This window comes from Cnephaeus nilssonii (genome assembly GCF_951640355.1).
Source record: "Cnephaeus nilssonii genome assembly, chromosome: 7".
Lineage (NCBI taxonomy): Eukaryota > Metazoa > Chordata > Mammalia > Chiroptera > Vespertilionidae > Cnephaeus > Cnephaeus nilssonii.
The window spans coordinates 100886133-100905871 of NC_137078.1; the positions used below are offsets into that span (position 1 = coordinate 100886133).

At 66.0% G+C, this 19739-nt stretch overlaps 1 protein-coding gene across 5 annotated transcripts in view; it reads left to right on the forward strand.

Moving 5' to 3' along the window:
- The window catches only part of NPHP4 (nephrocystin 4), a 64207-nt gene extending 46475 nt beyond the window's left edge, over window positions 1-17732 (forward strand). For 3 of the 5 annotated variants that reach the window (XM_079777559.1, XM_079777560.1, XM_079777562.1), the window contains 15 exons: window positions 100-287; window positions 3131-3291; window positions 4311-4491; window positions 7711-7836; window positions 8301-8509; window positions 9384-9610; window positions 9826-9997; window positions 10774-10857; window positions 13512-13668; window positions 14060-14145; window positions 14559-14644; window positions 15450-15621; window positions 16158-16337; window positions 16570-16713; window positions 17253-17732. In XM_079777559.1, the coding sequence (XP_079633685.1) occupies window positions 100-287; window positions 3131-3291; window positions 4311-4491; window positions 7711-7836; window positions 8301-8509; window positions 9384-9610; window positions 9826-9997; window positions 10774-10857; window positions 13512-13668; window positions 14060-14145; window positions 14559-14644; window positions 15450-15621; window positions 16158-16337; window positions 16570-16713; window positions 17253-17393 (2314 nt within the window). In that variant the 3' untranslated portion in view covers window positions 17394-17732. The remainder of the gene's footprint in view (window positions 1-99; window positions 288-3130; window positions 3292-4310; window positions 4492-7710; window positions 7837-8300; window positions 8510-9383; window positions 9611-9825; window positions 9998-10773; window positions 10858-13511; window positions 13669-14059; window positions 14146-14558; window positions 14645-15449; window positions 15622-16157; window positions 16338-16569; window positions 16714-17252) is intronic. The other 2 variants (XM_079777558.1, XM_079777561.1) reach the window with 1 other exon arrangement.
- Window positions 17733-19739: the final 2007 nt, after the last annotated feature.

Genomic DNA, 19739 nt, shown 5'->3' on the forward strand with positions numbered 1-19739 from the left:
CGGACGGGCACACTGCCTGTCAGCCACCTCGCAAGGGGGTGACGGAAGCCCGCTCTCCGCTGAGGACACCTGACTAATCCGCGGCTCTGTCGGACTCAGGGTGCCCCAGGACGACCCGGGAACGCCGTGGCCGCGCACCGTGTACTTCACCTTCCAGTTCTACCGCTTCCCGCCCGCGACGACCCCGCGGCTGCAGCTGCTCCCGCTGGACGGGGCCGGGAAGAGCCGCTCGGGCTCCCTGTCGCACGTCCTGGTTCCCGCCAGTCACCACGGCGCCTCCGATGCTGGTGAGCCAGACTTCATCTCCAAGTCTCTTTGTTTTTTTGAATCCTCACCTGAGGATATTTTTCCCATTATTTGTAGAGAGTGAGTGGATGGGAGGGAGGAGGGGGAGAGAGAGAAACATCGATGTGAGAGCCTCATCGGTGGGCTGCCTTCCAAATGCGCGCAACCGGGCTGGGGAACCTGCAATCCAGGTACGTGCCCCTGACGGAAACTCGAACCCGAGACCCTTCTGTCAGCGGGTCAACACTAACCACTGAGCAACTGGCCAGGGCTGAAAGTTTCATCATTAAAAAATGCTGTACGATGAAAAACTCCCCAACACATACAGAATCTGAGAAACTAGTATAATGTGTCCCCTCCAACAGTCTCGACTGCGTCCCCCCCAAGACCTTTTCCAGCCAGCGCTCCCATTTCTTGTATTTCACCTGTGGTTTCCTTATGTGTATCTGAAAAACAAACTCAATAATACTGTCCCACCTAAAAATTAATCATTAACATCACCAAACATCCAGCCAATGTAAAATTTCCCCCGTAAGTTCATACAGTTTTTTAACAGTTTGTTGAAATCAGGTCCTTGCGTGGCAATGGGGACTCAGGTCTCCTTTGTCTGTGGTTGCTACCACCGTCCCCTGTTTTTGATTTTTTTGTTGATGTGGCCACGTGCTTGTCCCCTGGGGTTCCCCACACTCTGCACTTGGGTTTTGCATCCCAGAGGTGCCCCCAGTTTGAATATAAACCCCTTTCCCAGAGAGAAATTTGTCCAAAACTTAAATTTCCTTGCAAGTTGAAGTCCAGAAAAATTAAACTCCAAAATCAAGTTTTCTTGTCATTATGAATTAAAACTTGAAGTCCAAAATTCTCAAGTTAGAGTCTAAAAACAGTTTCTTGCCGTTTCTTATACAGTAGAGTCTCCATCAAAAGTGTCCCTGCCTGATGTCCCTGCAGTGGGCGTCCCCCTGCCTGGGTGTCCCCCTGCCTGGGGGTCCCTGCAGCCGGGCGTTCTCCCCCGTCCCCCCGCCCTCATGGACAGGCCATTCCTTAAGGTCTCAGTGCCGAGTTGCTCATGAGCCTCACTTAAGAGAGATTGTCACAAACTGGTGAATATAATAGAATCAGGGGCATGGAAAGGGAGCGGACTGACAATTCTCAGGGGGAAGGGGGTGTAGGGGGTGAGGGAAGAGATTGGACAAAGAGCTTACACCTATGGACGAGGACAGTAGGGGGGCGAAGGCCTGGGGTGGGAACAATAAAGATTAAAAAAAAAATAGAGAAATTGTCTTGCTCTGGCCAGTGTGCTCAGTGGTTAGAGCATCACCCCACGCACCAAAGGGTCTAGGGTTCGATTTCAAGTGAAGGGCATGTGCCTGGGTTTCAGGCTTAATCCCCAGCCTGGGTCAGGGCTCATGCAGGAGGCAACCAATCAATGTGTGTGTGTGTCTGTCTCTCTCCACCAACCTCCCTCCCTTCCACTCTCTCTAAAAATCAATGGGAAAATGTCCTTGGGTGAAGATTAACAACAACAACAAAAAAAAAGCGAGAGAGATTATCTTTTGTCGCTGAAATATGCACGCAACAAAGTGTACAGTTCCAAGCATTTTTACAATTAATAGACTTTTTTTTAGAGCAGTTTTAGTGTTATAGGGAAATGGAGCTGATAGCGGGGTTCCCGTATACTCCCCACCCCACGGTCTCCGCTGGTATCATCGTCTTGCATTCGTGTGGTTGATGCGTTTGTTACAACTGATGAACCAATTCCGATGCATTGCTATTAGCTACAGCTCCTAGTTGATACTGAGATACTCCTGGTGACGTACATTCCACTGATTTTGACGGATGGTTAACATCATGTGTCACTGTGATGTACCACAGGGAGTAACTTCGCCGCCCTGAGACTGCCCTGTGAGCTGTGCCTCTGTGGTCCTCACTCCATTCCCCTCGGCCCAATGCCCCCGCCACCCCACAGTGCCGTGTCCTCCCCGAGCGCTGCGTCCCCGTCCCGACCCCCACTTTGTCCTCCCACCGAGAGCACGGTCCTGGTTTTGAGGGGAGCAGAGGGGACGTTGCTGGGTGGGTACCCACAATGAGGTGGCTGGGGGTGGGGTGAGGACCGCAGCCTGGCCCAGGCCGCATGGGGTGCTGGTAAACATTCGGCCCTCCTCCCGGAGTTAATGTTCTGCTCATCGGGGGCTCCGTGAACACGGTTCCATTATGGACGGAGTGGGATGCTGTTCTGAATGTGGTCCCAGCATGGCTGTTCCTTGCACCTCAACTCATGGCGGTTTCAGTGGCGTTTTTGTCGATTTAGGATGAATGATGCCGCCGTGCGGGGAAGATGAAGGCGGGTGCCCTCCTCTCAGCAACAAGCCTGATAGTCCAGGGGCCTGCGCTCCCCGCGGGGCTGCTGCATGAGATCCGGGGTGTGTGTGTGTGTGTGGCGGGGGTCTGGGGGAGGGTGAGAGGCTGGGGTGGGGCCGGTGGCCTGTGCTGAGCTCTGTGTGTGTGAGGGAAAGTCCGGCTTTGACAGGAGATGCTGACTAACTTCCCCCGATGCCTGAGCCTGAGCGGACTCCTGCAGCTCCCGGGGCCTGATCACCAGGACGGGGCGGGGGGCGGGGGGGGGGGGGGGAGCATCAGTCCTCGTTTGGGCGGAGTTTGTTGACGTGCTGGGAAGCAGTGCAGCCTCCGGGTGTGGATCTGGATTTTGATGAGGGCTGTGATGAATGTGTTTATTAAACTGTAGCTGTGACGGAAGCAGGAAGTAGCAGGACCAGAGCAGACCCCTCTTCACAGGGTGAGGGTGACAAATGGCCCCTTGATTTGGACTCACTGGGGCCTCTCGGAACAGGGCCTCCGGGCTTCCAGCTGAGGTACCTGGTGGACCCCGGGTTCCTGAGGCCCGGGGAGCGGCGCTGGTTCACCCGCTACCTGGCCGTGCAGAGCCTGCAGGTGGACGTGTGGGACGGAGACGCCCTGCTGCTCATCGGCTCGGCCGCCGTGCCCCTGCAGGTAGCGGCTCTCCCGGGGTGGGGTGGGGGGAGGGGGGTCCTGACAGGCCGTCGGTTCCTTGTGCACCGAGCTCTCTCTTCCCGGCGACGGTGTTCACGGTCTGCGCTCCCTCAGGCCGGTCCCCTTTTCTCTGGTCTCAGTGCCTCCTCAGGCTGACCCCCAGGAGCGTCACCTGCTCCTCCGGTGGGGACGTCCGTGTCCTAGGCAGCCCCAGGGCCTGGCTCCGAGGGCCTGGCTCCGAGGGCCTGGCCGGGCTCAGGATCCTGCTTTCTAAAGAGTTCCTGTTGGACTTATAGTCGAACCCTTTCCCTCGTGACTCCCCGTCCCCCCAAAACTAAGACCCAAGTCTGTTCATCCCTCTTCTTCCCCGGCCCCCGAGCCCTCGCCTTTCCCTGCAGGCAGGGGGTGCGCAGGGGTCCCAGGCTGGGGCGCAGTCTGTCCCCAGGCTTCCATTTGTATGAGACGCGCTGGCGAGAGGTGAGGCGGCCTTCCCGAGGCCTCGCAGGGAGAGGCCCGCTGGGCCAGAGGTGACCTGTGATCCCGTCATCCTGGGTCTCACTGGCCGTCGGCTCAGGCACAGGAGCCCGAGTCAGGAAGGGCCTGACCGCGTGGGCCTCCCTCGCCCGCTCGGACCATGGCCGGCTGGAGGTCCCGCTGCCGGGCTCCAGCCGCCAGGCCTCCTCCGACCCCGTGGCCCGTCCTGTGGCCCCCGGGCTGGGGGCTCTGTGCTCCGCACCGGCCTGGCGTGTCCCTTGGCCCGTCTGCCCGTCTTGGTTCTGAAAGGTCCGGTTCAGACCTCGCAGCTCCGATGTAGAGTTGGGGTTTGCTCGGTGTCCCGCCTTGTCCTGCTGCTCCGTCCCCTCTCTCCCCACGGAGGGGCTCCCGAGGGCGGCTCCCGGGTGTGGACGTGGTGGGTGAGTCGCGTGGCACGTCACGGAGAGTTTGTAGAGAAGCCCGGCCAGCACCGGCTCGGGTTCCAGGTCGGATCTGCTAGGCGGTGACGTGCCTTCTCCTCGCAGCACCTCCTCCGCCAGGGCCGCCCGGCGGTGCAGGTCTCCCATGAGCTCGAGGTCCTGGCGACCGAATACGAACAGGACGCGATGGTGCTGAGCGGAGCCGTGACTGCGTCTGGCAGCGTCAGGCCGATCGGCGTCCACACGGTGGTGAAGGGCCTGCTGCACCTGACCTTGGCCAACGTGGGTAAGAGTCCTTCCCTGGCAATCACTCGCCTCCCAGCTGGAGCATGACTCCCCCAGGCAGCGGCACAATCGTGGGCATCGTATCGTCAGAGGAAGTAAAAAACTCTTACTAGTGTGACCACTGGGCCCGCCCTTGTCTGCCTGTCCTGCCCTTGTGCCCTGGGCCTGCCCTTGACCACGGAGCCTGCCCTTGACCATGGAGCCTGCCTTGTCTGCCTGCCCTTGACCACCAGGTCTGCCCTGGGCCAGCTGTTGGTGTTCCTGATTTCTGATCAGGATTCGGGCGGGTAGTCGTCCTGGACTGGCCCTCAGTTGTTCTTGGTGCCGTCCCGGGGCCCCTGTGACAGTCCTCAAATTCGGCGACCAGGGGAGATTTTCCTGGGAGTGCCAGCGACAGAACCGCCCGTCTCCGAGGAGGGAGAGAGATGTTCCTGGACGTGTGTAGCTTGGGGACCGGGCGCGAGAAGCACCCCTTTAGGGCCCAGCCTTGACCTTCACCCCGTGGTGCCCTCTGCCCCGAGAGTGGCTGGGCAGGGAGCCTGAGCCCCGATTCCCCCTCCACGTGCAGGAGTCTGGGCTGGGGGTGGCCTCGGTGTGACTGAGGCCCCTGACCGGAGAAGAGGCGGCCTCGGGGCCGAGGGCCAGTGACCGGCCCACTCCGCCGCCTGGAGGGCCCGCAGCCGGGCTGGGGCTGTTCTGGGCAGAATTGAACGCTGGACGAATGGAAGCCAGAGGGGTTTGTGGAGCTGTGTCCACCCGGAGGACTCGGCCTGTTGTTGCCTCGGGAATTTTCCACTCAAAACCCAGCCGGAGCGTGAGGCTCAGCCCCAGGGGGGCCCCCGGGGCCATCCGCGGCGTCAGCAGCGGCGTCAGCCCAGGCCGGCGGGCAGGGCAGCGGCAGGTGCGCGCTCATTAAGGCGCCGCGGGTTGTGCTGCTTGTTTACAAATGTTGCATCCAGGGCAGCTGGGAACGTAGACAGTGTGGAAGCAGCAAAACTCAATTAGGTTCTGGAGAAATAAACGCCACATGTGAGCAGCAGACGTTGCTCAGAAGCGCAGGACCGGGGAGTTGCGGTCCGCTTCCAGGATTGTGCGGGTTATTTCCCCATTTAATCACGGCCCGCACTGTGCACGACTCCGGGTGCTACAATCTTATCTCCAGAAGAAAGATTAGCGCCATTACGTGTTATCTTCAATTGTCATTTTCATGCTTTGCCTGCAAGGGAGCGATAAGCTCATGGGAGAGTCTGAGAGACCTGCTCGCGAGGCGCCACGCAGACGCGCACGGAGCGGTTAACAAAGGACGAGCGCGCGTGCCGCCGCCGTCCCTGCGTGGCCGCGCTGCCGTTTCCTGTGTATTTGTTGTAGCTTTTATTTCCGTGTGAACGTGGCTGTTCTGCAGCGGGCAGCGGGCACAGGCCCACAGACGGGGTGATGGCTGGGGAGCCTCCCGGGTGATGGCAGGGTCCCCCTGTCCTGCCTGGTCTCCCCCGGGCAGCGCTAAGCCTCTGCACTCCGACCGCGCGGGGCCTGGAGGAAGCGTCGCTGCGAACCCGGTCTCCGGGGATCCTTCCGCGGAGCGCGTCCTCGGCCGGTGGCTTCCAGGCCCCGACAGGCTTTGCCGCCCAGCAGCCTGCTCTGCAGCGGCCTTTCCGCGTCCGCGGCCACGGGGGCGCCCAGGAGCACGTCCTTTCCTGGCCCCGGCGTCCCGGGTGCGGGGTGGCCCCGGCGTCCCGGGTGCGGGGTGGTGTCCCGGGTGCGGGGTGGCCCAGCGTCCCGGGTGCGGGGTGGCCCAGCGTCCCGGGTGCGGGGTGGCCCCGGCGTCCCGGGTGCGGGGTGGCCCCGGCGTCCCGGGTGCGGGGTGGCCCCGGCGTCCCGGGTGCGGGGTGGCCCCGGCGTCCCGGGTGCGGGGTGGCCCCGGCGTCCCGGGTGCGGGGTGGCCCCGGCGTCCCGGGTGCGGGGTGGCCCCGGCGTCCCGGGTGCGGGGTGGCCCCGGCGTCCCGGGTGCAGGGTGGCCCCGGCGTCCCGGGTGCGGGGTGGCCCCAGTGCCCTGGCTGCCTTCCGGGTGGCTCCTGGGGGAAGGGCTGTCCGGAGCCCGGCTTTGCGGTCACGTCCCGTGCTCTCACGGTGGAAGAAGGGGTGGGGGTGTGCACCGTGACAAGTGACCGGAGTTGGGGGTCCGTGCATTGTGGGAGCTGCGGGGCTGCGAGGGGGCCCTGCGTATGGGAGGGTTCGGCTCCCGCGCCTGCTGTCGGTCCCACACACCCTGTCTGGTGAGGGAAGGAAACCGCAGCAGTTTCAGACGGAAACAGCCCGGGGGAGGTGGGGTCCTGGCCTGCGGCCCGCGGGCCCTCGGTTGTTGCACACACGCAGGCTCCGCTTTTCCAGTTGATTGTCAACAAACCCGCGTCCGAGTACGAGCGCAGGAAGCCGGGGACCTCGTCTGTCCGGGAGGGGACCGCGTGACCCTCCTGTCCCCCACGCCGCAGGGACAGAGCCCCGGGAGCCTGAGCCCCAGGACGCGGGCAGCTGCCCCTGCGCTGTGGGCCGGGTCCGACCTGCCGCTTCCTTGGTCTCTGCGTGTCTCAGGCCTAGACAAGGCGGTGCTCCTCGCAGTCAGATGGGGCCCAGAGGCGGCCTGGCTGCCTGCAGGGGACCCCTCGCCGCAGGAGCGGGTGGAGGAGGCTGCGGGAGTCTGCTTCCCTGTGTGGCCGAGTCCACTGCCCGCAGTGAGTGAGGTGGCAGGTGCCCCCTGCTGGGCAATTGGGCAGCAGGCTCTCGGGACCGGGCACAGCTTGCCAGGGCCTGTGGGCACACAACCTTGGTGCAGGAGAAACGGGGCGGAGCCAGGAGCCTGGGCCCCCTCTGAGCTGGTGGCAGGGAGGGAGGGCTGGGGGCTGGGGGGTGTGCCAACCTGAGCTCCCTCTGGGTCGCATGGCTCTGGACGGCAGGGAGGGGCGAGGGGACCAGGGCAGTGCCGAAGCCGGGGCCCTGGAGCAGGCTGCTGTCTCCTCCATGCTCGGCCCGAGGGGAGGAAGGGTGGGGGGGGGGAGGGCCAGAGGGGAGGGAGGGTCAGAGGGGGGGCAGAGGGGAGGGAGGGTCAGAAGGGAGGGAGGGTCAGGGGAGGGAGGGCTGGTTGACAGCCGGCCTCCTCGTGGGCACGTGGAGTGCCCTCGGGCTCTTATTGTGGTGAGGTCTCATGTGGGCACTTTCCGTCTAGGTCACCCGTGTGAGCAGAGCGGGAGAGAGGCCAGCACGCTGCCCCCTTCCAGGTTGCGGGTCATCTCGAATGAGGGAGCCGGCCGCTTCGACGGAGGCAGCCTCCTCACGCGCGGGCCCCCCAGACGTGAGTGGGTGGGCGGGGTGCGTGGGGGTGATTGACGTGGGTGGGATGGAGCACACCGAGGCAGAGAAGGCTGCCCGCGTGCAGGTGTGTGAGCGTGTCGTGTGCCCGCCCCCCTGGACCTGGGCGCAGAGTGGTGGCCGCCGTGCCCCTTAGTGCCCGCCTCCTGGCTCACCACGTGGGGCGGCCCGCGCTCTGGCCTGGGTGGGCAGCCTGGTGTCGCGCAGAGAAACGTAACCCCACAGGCGGCCTGTGTTTGTGGGGGCCCCTCTGCGGGGAGGGGAGACGAAGCCAAGCCGGAGGAACGTGGAATCGCGCCAGAGCTCCTGGGACCTGTGAGCTGACGGGGGCGCCAGGGGCCCAGCTCTGCAGTCACAGGGAGGAGGGACCCTGAGCTCCGCTGGTCACGTGGCTGCCTCCCCCTCAGAGATGAGCTGTGACCCCTGGCCCCCCTCTGAACCCTCTAGGGGTGAAAAACGTGGTCCAGGCCCAGAAGCTGGCGGAGGTGGACAGCGAGCTGGCCGCCATGCTGTTCACGCCCCTGCCGCCGGGGAGCAAGGGGCCCCGGGGCGCCGTGCCGGAGGGGGACGCCGTTCGCAGGCGCAAGCTGGAGCGGATGCGGGCCGTGCGTGCGCGGGAGGCCGGCGGCGAGCGGGGCAGCCGGAGGAGCGTGCTGGTGAGCATCCCTGTGGGCCACCCGCTCCCGAGGGCCCAGGAGCCAGAGGACGCAGCCCGGCCCGCGGCCCCGCTCCCCCGGGAAGGTCCAAGCCCCCCCCCCCCCCCCCCACCAGGGAGGCCCCCAGAGGAGCACGGCCAACCCCCCGCCCCCCCTTCACATCCCTAGCAGAAAGGCGCGGCCCTGTGGGTGTTGCGGCCATTTCAGTCAGAAATGGAACCTGGCCCCGCCCTTGAGCTCCAGGCCAGAGGCGGTCGGTTGGCCTTCCCCCTGGCGTCTGGGCCGCCGATGTCGGGGGTCCGGCCTGGGGTGGCCCCGCTGGTCTCAGCCTCGCACTGTTAGTGCGGGGGGAAGGGGGGCTCACCAGAAAAGCAGCCGACCTCCAGCCTTGGAGCACCCCTGGGCGGGACCTCGGGCAGAGGAGGGAGGGTTGGGGGAGGACCCGCGGCAGCTGCCCGAGGTCTGGTCCCCGCGGGAGGGCTGTGGGGCAGGACACTCCCCTCCAGGGACTCTGCTGCAGACAGGGCTCCTGCTGCCACACGGGACCCATCTGGGGAGCTGGTCACCTGTCACTTTTGAGGGGGTTCTTTTCTTTTCTTGGAAACCTCTGACTCCAAATCCCCGTGGCCCCCGGAACCGGCCTCCTGGGTGTGGGGGAGTCTGGGGAGGTGGGGGTGAGGGTGGTGGTGGTGGTGGTGTAGGCAATCCGGAGCTGGCAGGGCAGACCCCCCCTCCCATGGGTACACCACCTGCGGGCAGAGAGCAGCCGGGAGGGGGGGTGAGCCCAGGAGAAACCTGGCCCTCGGGCGGGTGGAAGGTGGTGGGAAGCAGCCTCGAGGAGCGCGTGCCCAGGGTGTGGCCTGGTGTCTCGCAGGCTGAACAGAACGTCCGGGCTCAGCACGCGCGGGACCTGCAGGTCATCGCCGCCTACCGGGAGCGCACCAAGGCCCAGAACATCGCCCGCGCGCTGAGCCTGGCCGTCACGGTGGAGCACACCCTCTGGGCCTCGCTGGGCACCGCCGAGTTCTTCGAGTTCGCCCTCAGGAACCCCCACAACACGCCGCACACTGTGACCATCGAGGTGGACAACCCTGAGCTCAGGTGGGGCCCGCTGGGGGGGTGGGGCCCGCTGGGGGTGGGGCCAGCTGGGGGTGGGGCCAGCTGGGAGGTGGGGCCAGCTGGAGGGGTGGGGCCAGCTGGGAGGGGTGGGGCCAGCTGGGAGGGGTGGGGCCAGCTCAGAGGGGTGGGCCCTCCCTGCGGGGCCTTGGGGCCCCCGGGGGAGGGAATGTTCTGGCTCAGCTCTGCCTCCCACCCAGCCTCATCGTGGACAGCCGGGAGTGGAGGCACTTGAAGGCCGCGGCCGGCCTGCACACGCCTGTGGAGGAGGACATGTTCCGCCTGCGCAGCGGCCTCGCACCCCAGCTCTTCCTGCGCCCCCGGGAAACGGCCCACATCCCCTTCAAGTACCAGACCTTCTCCGTGGCACAGGTGGGCCTCCCAGGGCCCAGGGCTGGTCACCAGGCACACAACGTGGGGACGGGGCTGAGCCACCACATGGCTGAGCCTTCGGGCGGCGCCTCTGCACGGCCTCGCACCCCGGCTCCCACGCGTGTGCGGTGGTCAGACGCCTCACGTTCCCTGCGTGCCCGGGGTGGGGGTGGCACGAAAGGCGAGGCCGCCTCTGAGTCTTTACTAAACGGGTAAAGAGCCTCCCAGGCGTCAGAGCTGGGGGCCGACTCCCAGCCCGGCCTCTGGGTGAGGGCTGTGCCCTGGTGACTGTCGCCTGTGCTCCCAGCAGGAGGCCAGGCCCGAGGCTTCCCGTACAGATGTGAGGGGCATGTGTGAGTATGTGTGTGCATGTGTGCGTGTGCACGTATGTGCGTGTGCGTGATGGGGAGGGTGTGGGCACGTGTCTCATTTTTTGGACAGTGACCTTGAGGTTGGCTCTGTGGGATGATGGTCACCCCTTAAATGGCCTGAGGGACCCCAGGGCTCGCGGATTTCCCGGGGGGCTCGGCACGCACTGTGGGCAGGAGGTTAAGGACAGAGGTGAGTCGTCAGGCCTCTGGCTCCAGGCAGAGCTGGGTCAGCACAGGGCCCTCTCTCCACAGCTCACGCAGCCGCCCAGCCTCGGGGCCGGGGGCCGGTTACAGCAGCCACTGAGCGCCGCTGTGAGTGCCGTGGGGCCAGGCAGCTGTGCCACAGCGGCCGTCCTGCCCCCAGGATCCGTCCGTGACCCGCGGGGGCCGGATGCTTTCCCACAGGCCTCTACGGACCTGAGACCCGAGAAGGGCACGGAGCCCGGATCCCCTGGGAAGGACAGCGCGATGCCCACCAGACACGCCAAGGTGAGGGCAGAAGACAGGCCTCGATCCGACGTGCAGGGGGCCGTGGGTGCGAGCCGTGTCCTCCAGGGGACCGCAGTGCCATGGGTTGTGCTGGCTCTCGGGCCGCCTGGGCCCGGCCCCTCCGCCCGTGCCGGCTCCTGGAGGGAAGGGTGCGGGCGGGGCACTCAGAGGGGGACTTGCACGTCCAGGTGCTGGCGCGGCTGCCGGGCGGGTGTCTCATGTGGAGGCGTCTCCCGCTCACTCACCATGTGCAGCCCTTGTGCTGGTGTGAGCCGCTGCCCCGTGCCCGCTGTGCCCGCTGTCCTCACGCTCCATCTCTGCGGCTGCGGGCACCTGCGCAGGCCCGGGGGCTGGCTGTTCACATGCCCATATCCCATGGGGCAGTGGTGGGACGTGCCGGCATCTCCCTCCCTCTGGTGCTCCCTCCCCGAGCAGCCGCGTGCCAGGCTCCTGGGTGGAGAAGGGTATTTAGAAACCAAACCTGGGTGCTGGGCACGTGTGCCCGTCAGACGCGGCCGCCGCCTGTGGGGTTGGAGGGGGGATCGCACCAGCGCCCAGGGCGGTGTCGGACCGCGGGCATCACGGGTACTGCAGGCTTGTCAGCAGCCCTTCCCCGGGGCTTGTGATCCCGTTTCTGCCGTGAGACACCGGCTTCATCTCCCTCCACGTCTGTACCTGGAGCTCGGCTTTGAGGACAGCCAGCCTGTGACATGCTTCCCTGTGGGTGCTGCCCTGTGGGGGTGCTGCCCTGTGGGTGCTGCCGGCCACGCCGGCTGGTGGTGTGTGTATGTGCACGTGTGTGTGCATACACTGAACATGTGGGTGCAATCCCAGATGGGACCCTGCAGGCCAAGGTTCCGGGTGCTTCTCTGTCCTGTGCGCACGCTTACTGAGGGACTCTTCTTTGGGCAGTCATGTCACCAGCTCGATGTGTGTGGATCTGTGTATTTCACGTGTTTCTAACATGTAGAGGTCCTTTAAAAATTAACTTAGTTTGTAAGTTGAAAGCATTTACATGAGTCCAAAATCAAGCTGTAAAATGAAATACACGTAGGAAGAACTGGCTTCCTTTCCCACCCCTTTCCAGGTGTGCAGTACATGTGTGTACACGTATGTGATGTGCATGAGAACATGTGTGCGTGTGATGTGTGTGCAGAGCCTGAATGTGGCCCTGAGACCTTGGCGGTGGGTGCACAGAGCCCTCCTGTTCCCTCTGTCAAAGCCTCTGTGGTGGGGACGGCGCTCACCGCGTGTCCACCATCCCCGTCCATGGACCCTGAGTCCCTTCTAGCCCTCGGCCGTGGCCCGTGGTGCTGCCCCCGGCGGGTCCGCTGCCCCCCTCTGAAGGGCTGGCCATCCTGCACCGATGGCCACTTCCAGAGCTCTGCTGACCTGCACGAATGCCAGCGCTCTCGGGACTTGTTCGTGTCGCGAAAACTGCAGAGAATGTGAAACGTTCCGTCTGAGAACTCAGTTATATTTGCAAATTCTGCTCAGGCAGCACAAAAGATAAAGTCATTTTCCAATTGGTGCCTCAGCGAGGCGATAAAACTCGGGTGGGGTGTCAGGGCCCACGGCGGGTGTGAGCTGGGCACGGGCTACTCTCCGAGCCGGGGCACAGGCCCCGGGAGCACACCCGCGTTGTGGGGACCGACCGCAGGGTGACGCCTTCTGGTGCAGCTTCAAAAGGCAAGACCAGACGCAGGCCTGCTGGAGGACCAGAGGGCCCCGCACAGGCGGCGGGCACAGGCTCAGGGTGTCGGGGGGGCTGGGGCACAGGCGGAAGGGGGGGCACAGACTCAGGGTGTCGGGGGGCTGGGGCACAGGTGGAAGGGGGCACAGACTCAGGGTGTCGGGGGCTGGGGCACAGGTGGAAGGGGGCACAGACTCAGGGTGTCGGGGGGCTGGGGCACAGGTGGAAGGGGGGGCACAGACTCAGGGTGTCGGGGGGCTGGGGCACAGGTGGAAGGGGGGGCACAGACTCAGGGTGTCGGGGGGCTGGGGCACAGGTGGAAGGGGGCACAGACTCAGGGTGTCGGGGGGCTGGGGCACAGGTGGAAGGGGGCACAGACTCAGGGTGTCGGGGGGCTGGGGCACAGGTGGAAGGGGGCACAGACTCAGGGTGTCGGCAGGGCTGGGGCACAGGTGGAAGGGGGCACAGACTCAGGGTGTCGGGAGGGGCGGGGCACAGGTGGAAGGGGGCACAGACTCAGGGTGTCGGGGGGCTGGGGCACAGGTGGAAGGGGGCACAGGCTCAGGGTGTCGGGGGGGCGGGGCACAGAGCTCTGCCGTGTGGAGGGTGGGACGTGGGCTCGTGGGCGGCTGTCCTGTTAGTTGGTCACAGACCTTTCTGCGCCCCCATCCTTTTATACGTGTGCTGGTAAGGGGGGGGTCAGCAGTAGCGGAAGGCGTGTTGGGCGCTGGGCTGCAGACCCCCCACCGCCTCCCTAGTGAGTGCCTTCCTCAGGAGAAAGAGCGGTGGCAGCCGTCACGGTACACACGTCGGGGACACGTCCACATGCAGACGCCGTGCCGGGCGCCGCCCCTCAGCGTGGGCACCCTGTGCAGACTGCCCTATCTCTGGCCGTGTCCGCCCGTGGGGCCGTGAGGACCGCGGAGACCCTGTGCCCTGACGCGGCCTCCCTCCGCTCCAGGTGCTGTTCCGGGCGGGCGGCGGCAAGCCCCTGGCCGTGCTCCTCCTGACGGTGCAGCCGCAGCCCCACTCGGTGGACCAGGTCTTCCGCTTCTACCACCCGGAGCTCACCTTCCTGAAGAAGGCCGTCCGCCTGCCCCCCTGGCACACGCTCCCAGGCAGGTCCCGGCGGCCCGGCCCGTTCTGGGGCTCAGAGCTGGGAAGGTTCGCCCAAGGGTGGCGGTGGCATTGCTGAGCTCTCACCCGACACCGGCACAGCTGTCGGCTCCTTCCTGCCGGCGCCGTTTCAACCGGCGAAGACAGTGCGCCCACGGCGCCCTCCTGAGCGCCCCTCCCCCCATTGCGCTGGTGCCCGTGGCACTGAGGGAGCCCGGCTGGCCTGGCTGCTGGCACTCACTTCCGCTTTGGCCTCTGCCTGCGGACGGGCCCCCGGGCGGCCGAGCAGGAACCCGGTGTCCACGCAGGGGCGGCGTGGAGGCCCGTCCCCTCGGCATCCGTGTGGCCACGCTGGGCGGGAAGACACCTTTGTCTTGGCGTTTTCCGCTCCAGGTGCTCCCGTGGGGATGCCTGGCGAGGCGCCCCCAGTCCACGTCCGCTGCAGCGACCCGCACGTCATCTGTGAGACCCAGAACACGGTGAGTGGCCACTCGTCCTACCCGCAGCCCGCGGTCCCTGCAGCCGCCTCGCGTCTCCGTGCTGGCCTCTTCCCCACGGGAGGGGCTGGTTGCGTGCCTGTGAGAGCTTCCGGATGCGTCCCATCTTCCTGCCAGCACACAGGCCCTTGCCTGTCTGGGGAGAGTGAGGAGCGAGTGTATGAGGGCACCTATTAATCGCCACTGTGTACAGGGTGGCGGTGTCGTGCGAAGACCAGGTGGGCGCTGGGTACGGGCTCCTGCAGGGGAGTTTCTGAGCTCAGTGGACAATCAGGGCGTTTTCATCGCAGTGAAAACTAGAGGCGTCGGGCCTGGTTCTCACCGCTGTGGCCTCACGGGGACCAGGGCGGGTCTGGTCCGGGGCAGCGTCCCTGTGACGCCCCCACTGTCCACAGGGTCCGGGGGAGCCGAGGGACGTGTTCCTGAAGGTGGCCAGTGGCCCGAGCCCGGAAGTCAAAGACTTCTTCGTTGTCGTCTACGTGTGAGTATGCGGACCTGGCGGTCGGCGGCAGGGCGTGGGGGTGGGGAGGAAGCCGCGGGTGCTGGGCGTTGGACGTGGCCCGGCCTGGCTGCTCCTCGGCTCGTCAGGGGCTGGCAGGGCCTGGCGAAGGGCGCCCTCCGCTCAGGGCGGCCCCGCGGCCGAGGGACGGTGGGTCCAGAGCCCACCACGGAGAGGAAGTGGAGGCAGCTGCGCGGCACACTCAGTCCCAGACCCGCTGCCTGCCAGTGCTTCGTCCGGGCGATGGAGACTGCCGGCCGCCCTCTGCTCCCCCCACCGCATGACCCTGCTGGGTGACCCTGCTGGGGACCTGGGCCCTCCCGTCCCTGGAAGCGGCGTCTCCCAGCCCCGAGAACTTGAAAGCTGGCGCGAGGTGAGGTGTCAGCGGCGCCTCTGAGAACGGGGCAGTGCGCAGCCTGTGTGCAGGGAGTCCCCATCAGACCCCGAGGGGACGCGTGGCTGAGCCCATTTTACAGGAGAGCCTCGTCCTACGGCCCCGGGAGCGGACGCCGGGCTCCTGTGCTCGGGCCTGCTGACCGCCGGGCCGCGGCCTTCCACGGAGCGCAGCCACGGCCTTGCCTCGGGCCTGGTTCGGGGTTCCGGCTGCCCAGGGTGCCTGGCTGCGAAGCTCACACCGACATCCCTCTCGTGCCCCCCAAGTCCAAGTGACGCCTGGGCTGCCGTCCCCAAGCCTCCCACGCAGGAGGGTGACAGCAGCGTCCGCGCCTCCTCCTGCCCCCTCCTCCGGGCAGCCTTCTCGGCTTCCTCCTGGCTTCTGTCCCCACAGGGACCGCTGGCTGTCGGCGCCCGTCCAGATCTGGCAGGTCCACCTGCACTCGCTGCAGCGCGTGGACGTCTCCTGTGTCGTGGGCCAGCGGACCCGCCTGTCCCTGGTCCTCCGGGGGACGCCGACGCTCAGGAACGTGCGGGCCTTCACCTCGCACCCCCAGGAGCTGACGGTACGGCCTTGGCTGCCGGACCCCTCGGTTCTCTGGCCGCGGCCGTTCTCGCCCACCTGGGACGGTGGGGCGGGCGGCGGGCGCGGGCATGGGGTGCACTCAGTGGGCGGTCCCGAGGAGGGGCTCACTGCCCCTCCGGCTGGCGGTCTGTGGAGTCTCCGTCCGATCCCTTCATCGGACAGGCACGTGGGGCGGGACACGTGAGCCCACAGCCCGTGTCAGAGCTGCTGGGAGGAGGACACCCAGCCTGAGTCAGTGCAGCCGGGCACTCCGCTCAGCGGGCCGGGCGGCTCCTGCCGGCAGCTCCGCGAGAGCCAGAGGGGTCCCCGCCACGCGGGAGGGGACTGCCCGACACGGGGCGTCAGACACGTGGGGAACGGGCTGTGACCGCTGTGGCACGGCCCACGGAGATCCGTGTTTTCACTCGGGCCCTTCCTGCCGCACGCCGGCCCCGTGGCCCCCGAGCAGCGGGCGGTGACGGCTGGGGGCAGGTGCGGAACCCCTCGTCCCCACTCCCCTCTCTGTTGTTTCTGAAGACGGACCCCCAAGGCGTCTTTGCGCTGCCGCCCCACGGGGTGCAGGACCTGCACGTGGGCGTGAGGCCCCGCCGGGCGGGCAGCCGCTTCGTGCACCTCAACGTGGTCGACGTGGACTACCACCAGCTGGTGGCCTCCTGGCTCGTGTGCCTCTCCTGCCGGCCGCCTCTCATCTCCAAGGTCTGGGAGGGGCGTGGGCACACGGCGGGCGCACGGGGTCACCTGGTCCCCCCACCAGGCCTGGCTCCAGGCAGGAGCTTCCTCCCGTCCTTCTGGCCCTGGGGGGTGGGGGGCCGCTCCTGTGCTGGGGGCCCTCCCCTGGGAGCCCCAAGCGGGGGGCTGTCCTGCTTGTGCAGAGCAGGCTCAGGAGTCCCTGCAGGAAACCACACCCACATCCACACCGCCCCCCCAGGCCTTCGAGATCACCATGGCCGCGGGGGAGGGCAAGGGCGCCCACAAGCAGATCACCTACACCAACCCCTACCCCTTCCGCCGGGCCTACCGCCTGCACAGCGACCACCCCGACCTGCTGCAGTTCACGGAGGACTCCTTCCAGGTGGGCAGCGTGCGGGCTGGGGGCTGAGCCCTGGGCTGGGGACGGAGGTAGGAGCCAGGCCATCGAGTCCTGGCGTCTTCACCGAGCAGGGCGGCTGCGCTCTGTGCGGTGCTTGGGGGGGTGGGGTGGGGGGGAGGGCACCTCTGTGAGCGCCACTGCTTCGTCTCAGAGACCCCCGCGTCCAGGCGACATTGAGGGATCGGGCCTGATGACCGACCCAGCCTGTGGTTTCTCCATAGTTTTACCAGAACTGCCCCACGTTGACCCTTCTCTGTCTTGAGCGTTTGAGGGAAGGTCGGCAGGAAGCCAGTGGGGTGCCTCTGTGGTTGGGAGGTGTCCCCGGGTCGTGGAAGGCGGTGATGTGGGCCTCACAGGAGCAGGGGGACCGCAGCTCAGAGCTGGTGCCTGGAGGACCCTCCAGCCCAAGGCCGAGGCAGGAGCCAGGCCAAGGTGCTCTGTGGGTCACGCCGCCCAGGGTGGAGGGAACACGTGGTGGGGGAGGTGCTGGAGGAGAGGGTGCCGATGGCCCCCTGTTCCAGGTCGCGGGCGGAGAGACCTACACCATTGACATGCGGTTCGCGCCCAGTCGGAGGGCTGGGGAGCGTGAGGTGCTCATTCACATCAACGACCACGAGGACAAGAACGAGGAGACGTTCTGCGTGAAGGTCATCTACCAGTGAAGGGGCCTCCCGGCCTCCCGCCTCCCGAGCCTCCATGGCCTCTCCAGGCCTCCACATCCTCCACTGGCCTCCACGGCCTCCATGGCCTCTCCAGGTCTCCATGGCCTCCACGGGCCTCTCCGGGCCTCCACGGGCCTCCACGGCCCCCATGGCCTCCCCGCCTCCATGGCCTCTATGGCCTCTCCAGGCCTCCACAGCCTCCCCGCCTCCATGGCCTCTATGGCCTCTCCAGGCCTCCACATCCTCCACGGGCCTCCACGGCCTCCATGGCCTCTCCAGGCCTCCATGGCCTCCCCGCCTCCATGGCCTCCATGGGCCTCCACAGCCTCCATGGGCCTCCCCGCCTCCATGGCCTCCACAGGCCTCTTCAGGCCTCCACAGCCTCCCCGCCTCCATGGCCTCCACGGGCCTCTCCGGGCCTCCATGGCCTCTGTGGGCCTCCATGGCCTCTCTGGGCCTCCATGGCCTCTGTGGGCCTCCACGGGTGGCAGCCTCCCAGCGGTGGATGGCGGCGGGCTGAGGAGTGGGTGTCGCAGGCCCTGGTGCTCAGAGGGCTGCTCCAGTGGGGCTGCTGCCCTCGGGTCGGTGAGAGCGTTGGCTGGTGCACACGAGAGCCACCGGCGAGGACGTTCCTGTTTGTTTTCTGAATCATTTTAAATGACAAAAGGACGTTTTCTTACTGGGTTTTCTACAAACATACCATTTGTTATGCAATGTTTTATACTGGGAATGTATCTTTTTTAAAGTTATGAATGAAAATAGTAAACTTTTACACGTTTTTCTCTTGGGAAGTTTTCTGGGGTGTTGTCTGCTGTTTGCAGCCTCGTCAGGTTTTCTGTCTGCGGCATAAACCCGGTTTCCCTGGGACCGCGTGGCGGAGGGACAGGCTGTGGCCGGTGGCCTCCTGGGAGTCTGCTCAAGAGTTGGCGGGTGGCGGGGGTCATGACTTGGACCTGCTTCTGCTCTGGTCCCCCTGGAAAAGCAGGGGAACCGCTCATCCCAGGCCCTCAACGCAGTCCCACCTCAAAGTCCCCTCCGTCTCAGGTCACATGGGCCAAGGCCGAACCCGGTCACGTGGCCCCGACTGTGCTTGAGCGGCCACCTGAGGCTCAGACCCGGACCGGAGTGCTCGGCGGCCTCTGGAAAGCCCCTTGCAGCCCGGCGCCCTCCTCTCCCTCGGCCCTTCCCCCACCCAGTGGGAGCCCTCCCGTGGCCGTGGGCACAGGCGAGGCCCCGAGGCCCTCCCAGGAGTGAGAATCGGGGGCGAGATGGGCGGCACCTTTCAAAGCTGCTTGCCATCTGTGCGGCCTCCCTCCCTCCCTCTCCTCACAAAGAACAGGGTCTCTTTGTTACAATGAATTTTCAGTTAACAGGCAGGGTCCCTTCTCCTGGTTACCCAGACGCGCCTTTTCCCTTCAAAACTGCTCGGCCGGTGTCCCGGCCCCGCTTTCCGTTTGCCTCCTGGCTCCCCGGCGGCCCGGGTGCGGCGGGCACCTGCGGAGCCTGCGGTTCACAGGATGGGCCGGGCCTCGGCCTCCTCGCGCACGGACGCTCCCACGTCTCCGGGAACCTGGTCATTTCCACCCAGGGCGCTCTCGGTCCGCGCCTGCTCCTCCCCCGCTCTGCCCTCCTGTGAAGCCGCTTCTCTAACTGGAGTCCAATGGAAGGCAGGGAGCCGCGTGGCTCTGCGTCGGCTGAGGACTTACTGCTGTGCTTGACTCTGTTTAGAAAGAAACGAAGGCTGAACACTTGCCCCAAGTTCCGAGAGGCGGGGAGACAGCCATCACGTGTGCTTAACGGCCTCTTGCCCCCCGATGGGCGGGTCCAGGTGTGTGCAACCCTGGCCCTCAGCCTGGACCCAGCCTTTCCTCTCACCTCCAGGGGCGCCGGCTGAGACCCTGACCTGGGACACGAGGAGGGGAGGGGAGAAGGCGGGAGGGCATCGGCCTGCGTGAGAGGTCGCTCAGGCGGGCAGCGTCCGGTGTGGCCGGGCACAGAGGGGCAGCCGCCCTCCATGGTGGTGGACGCAGGGGCAATGGGTTCGGAAGCCCTTCCCGCGGGTGGAGGCGGGCGGGGCTCGGCGTACAGGTCGAGCCCCCCCCCGTTAGGGCACAGCTGCGGGTCAGGCCGCCTGCGCCTTCTGACCCCAAAGCAAAGCCGGTCCGAGCTGGTGGGTGGGAGACTGCTCCTCGCCGTGCCCGGGAGGCCCCGTGGACGCCGGGCGGTCTCTCCCCCTCCCCACCCCCCGAGGCCGTGGGCAGCGTGGAAAGCCAAGTGCAGGTTGCAGAAGGACAGGAGCTGTCCTCACACCGGCTGTGGTTGAGCGTGTCCCCCAGAACCCCAGAA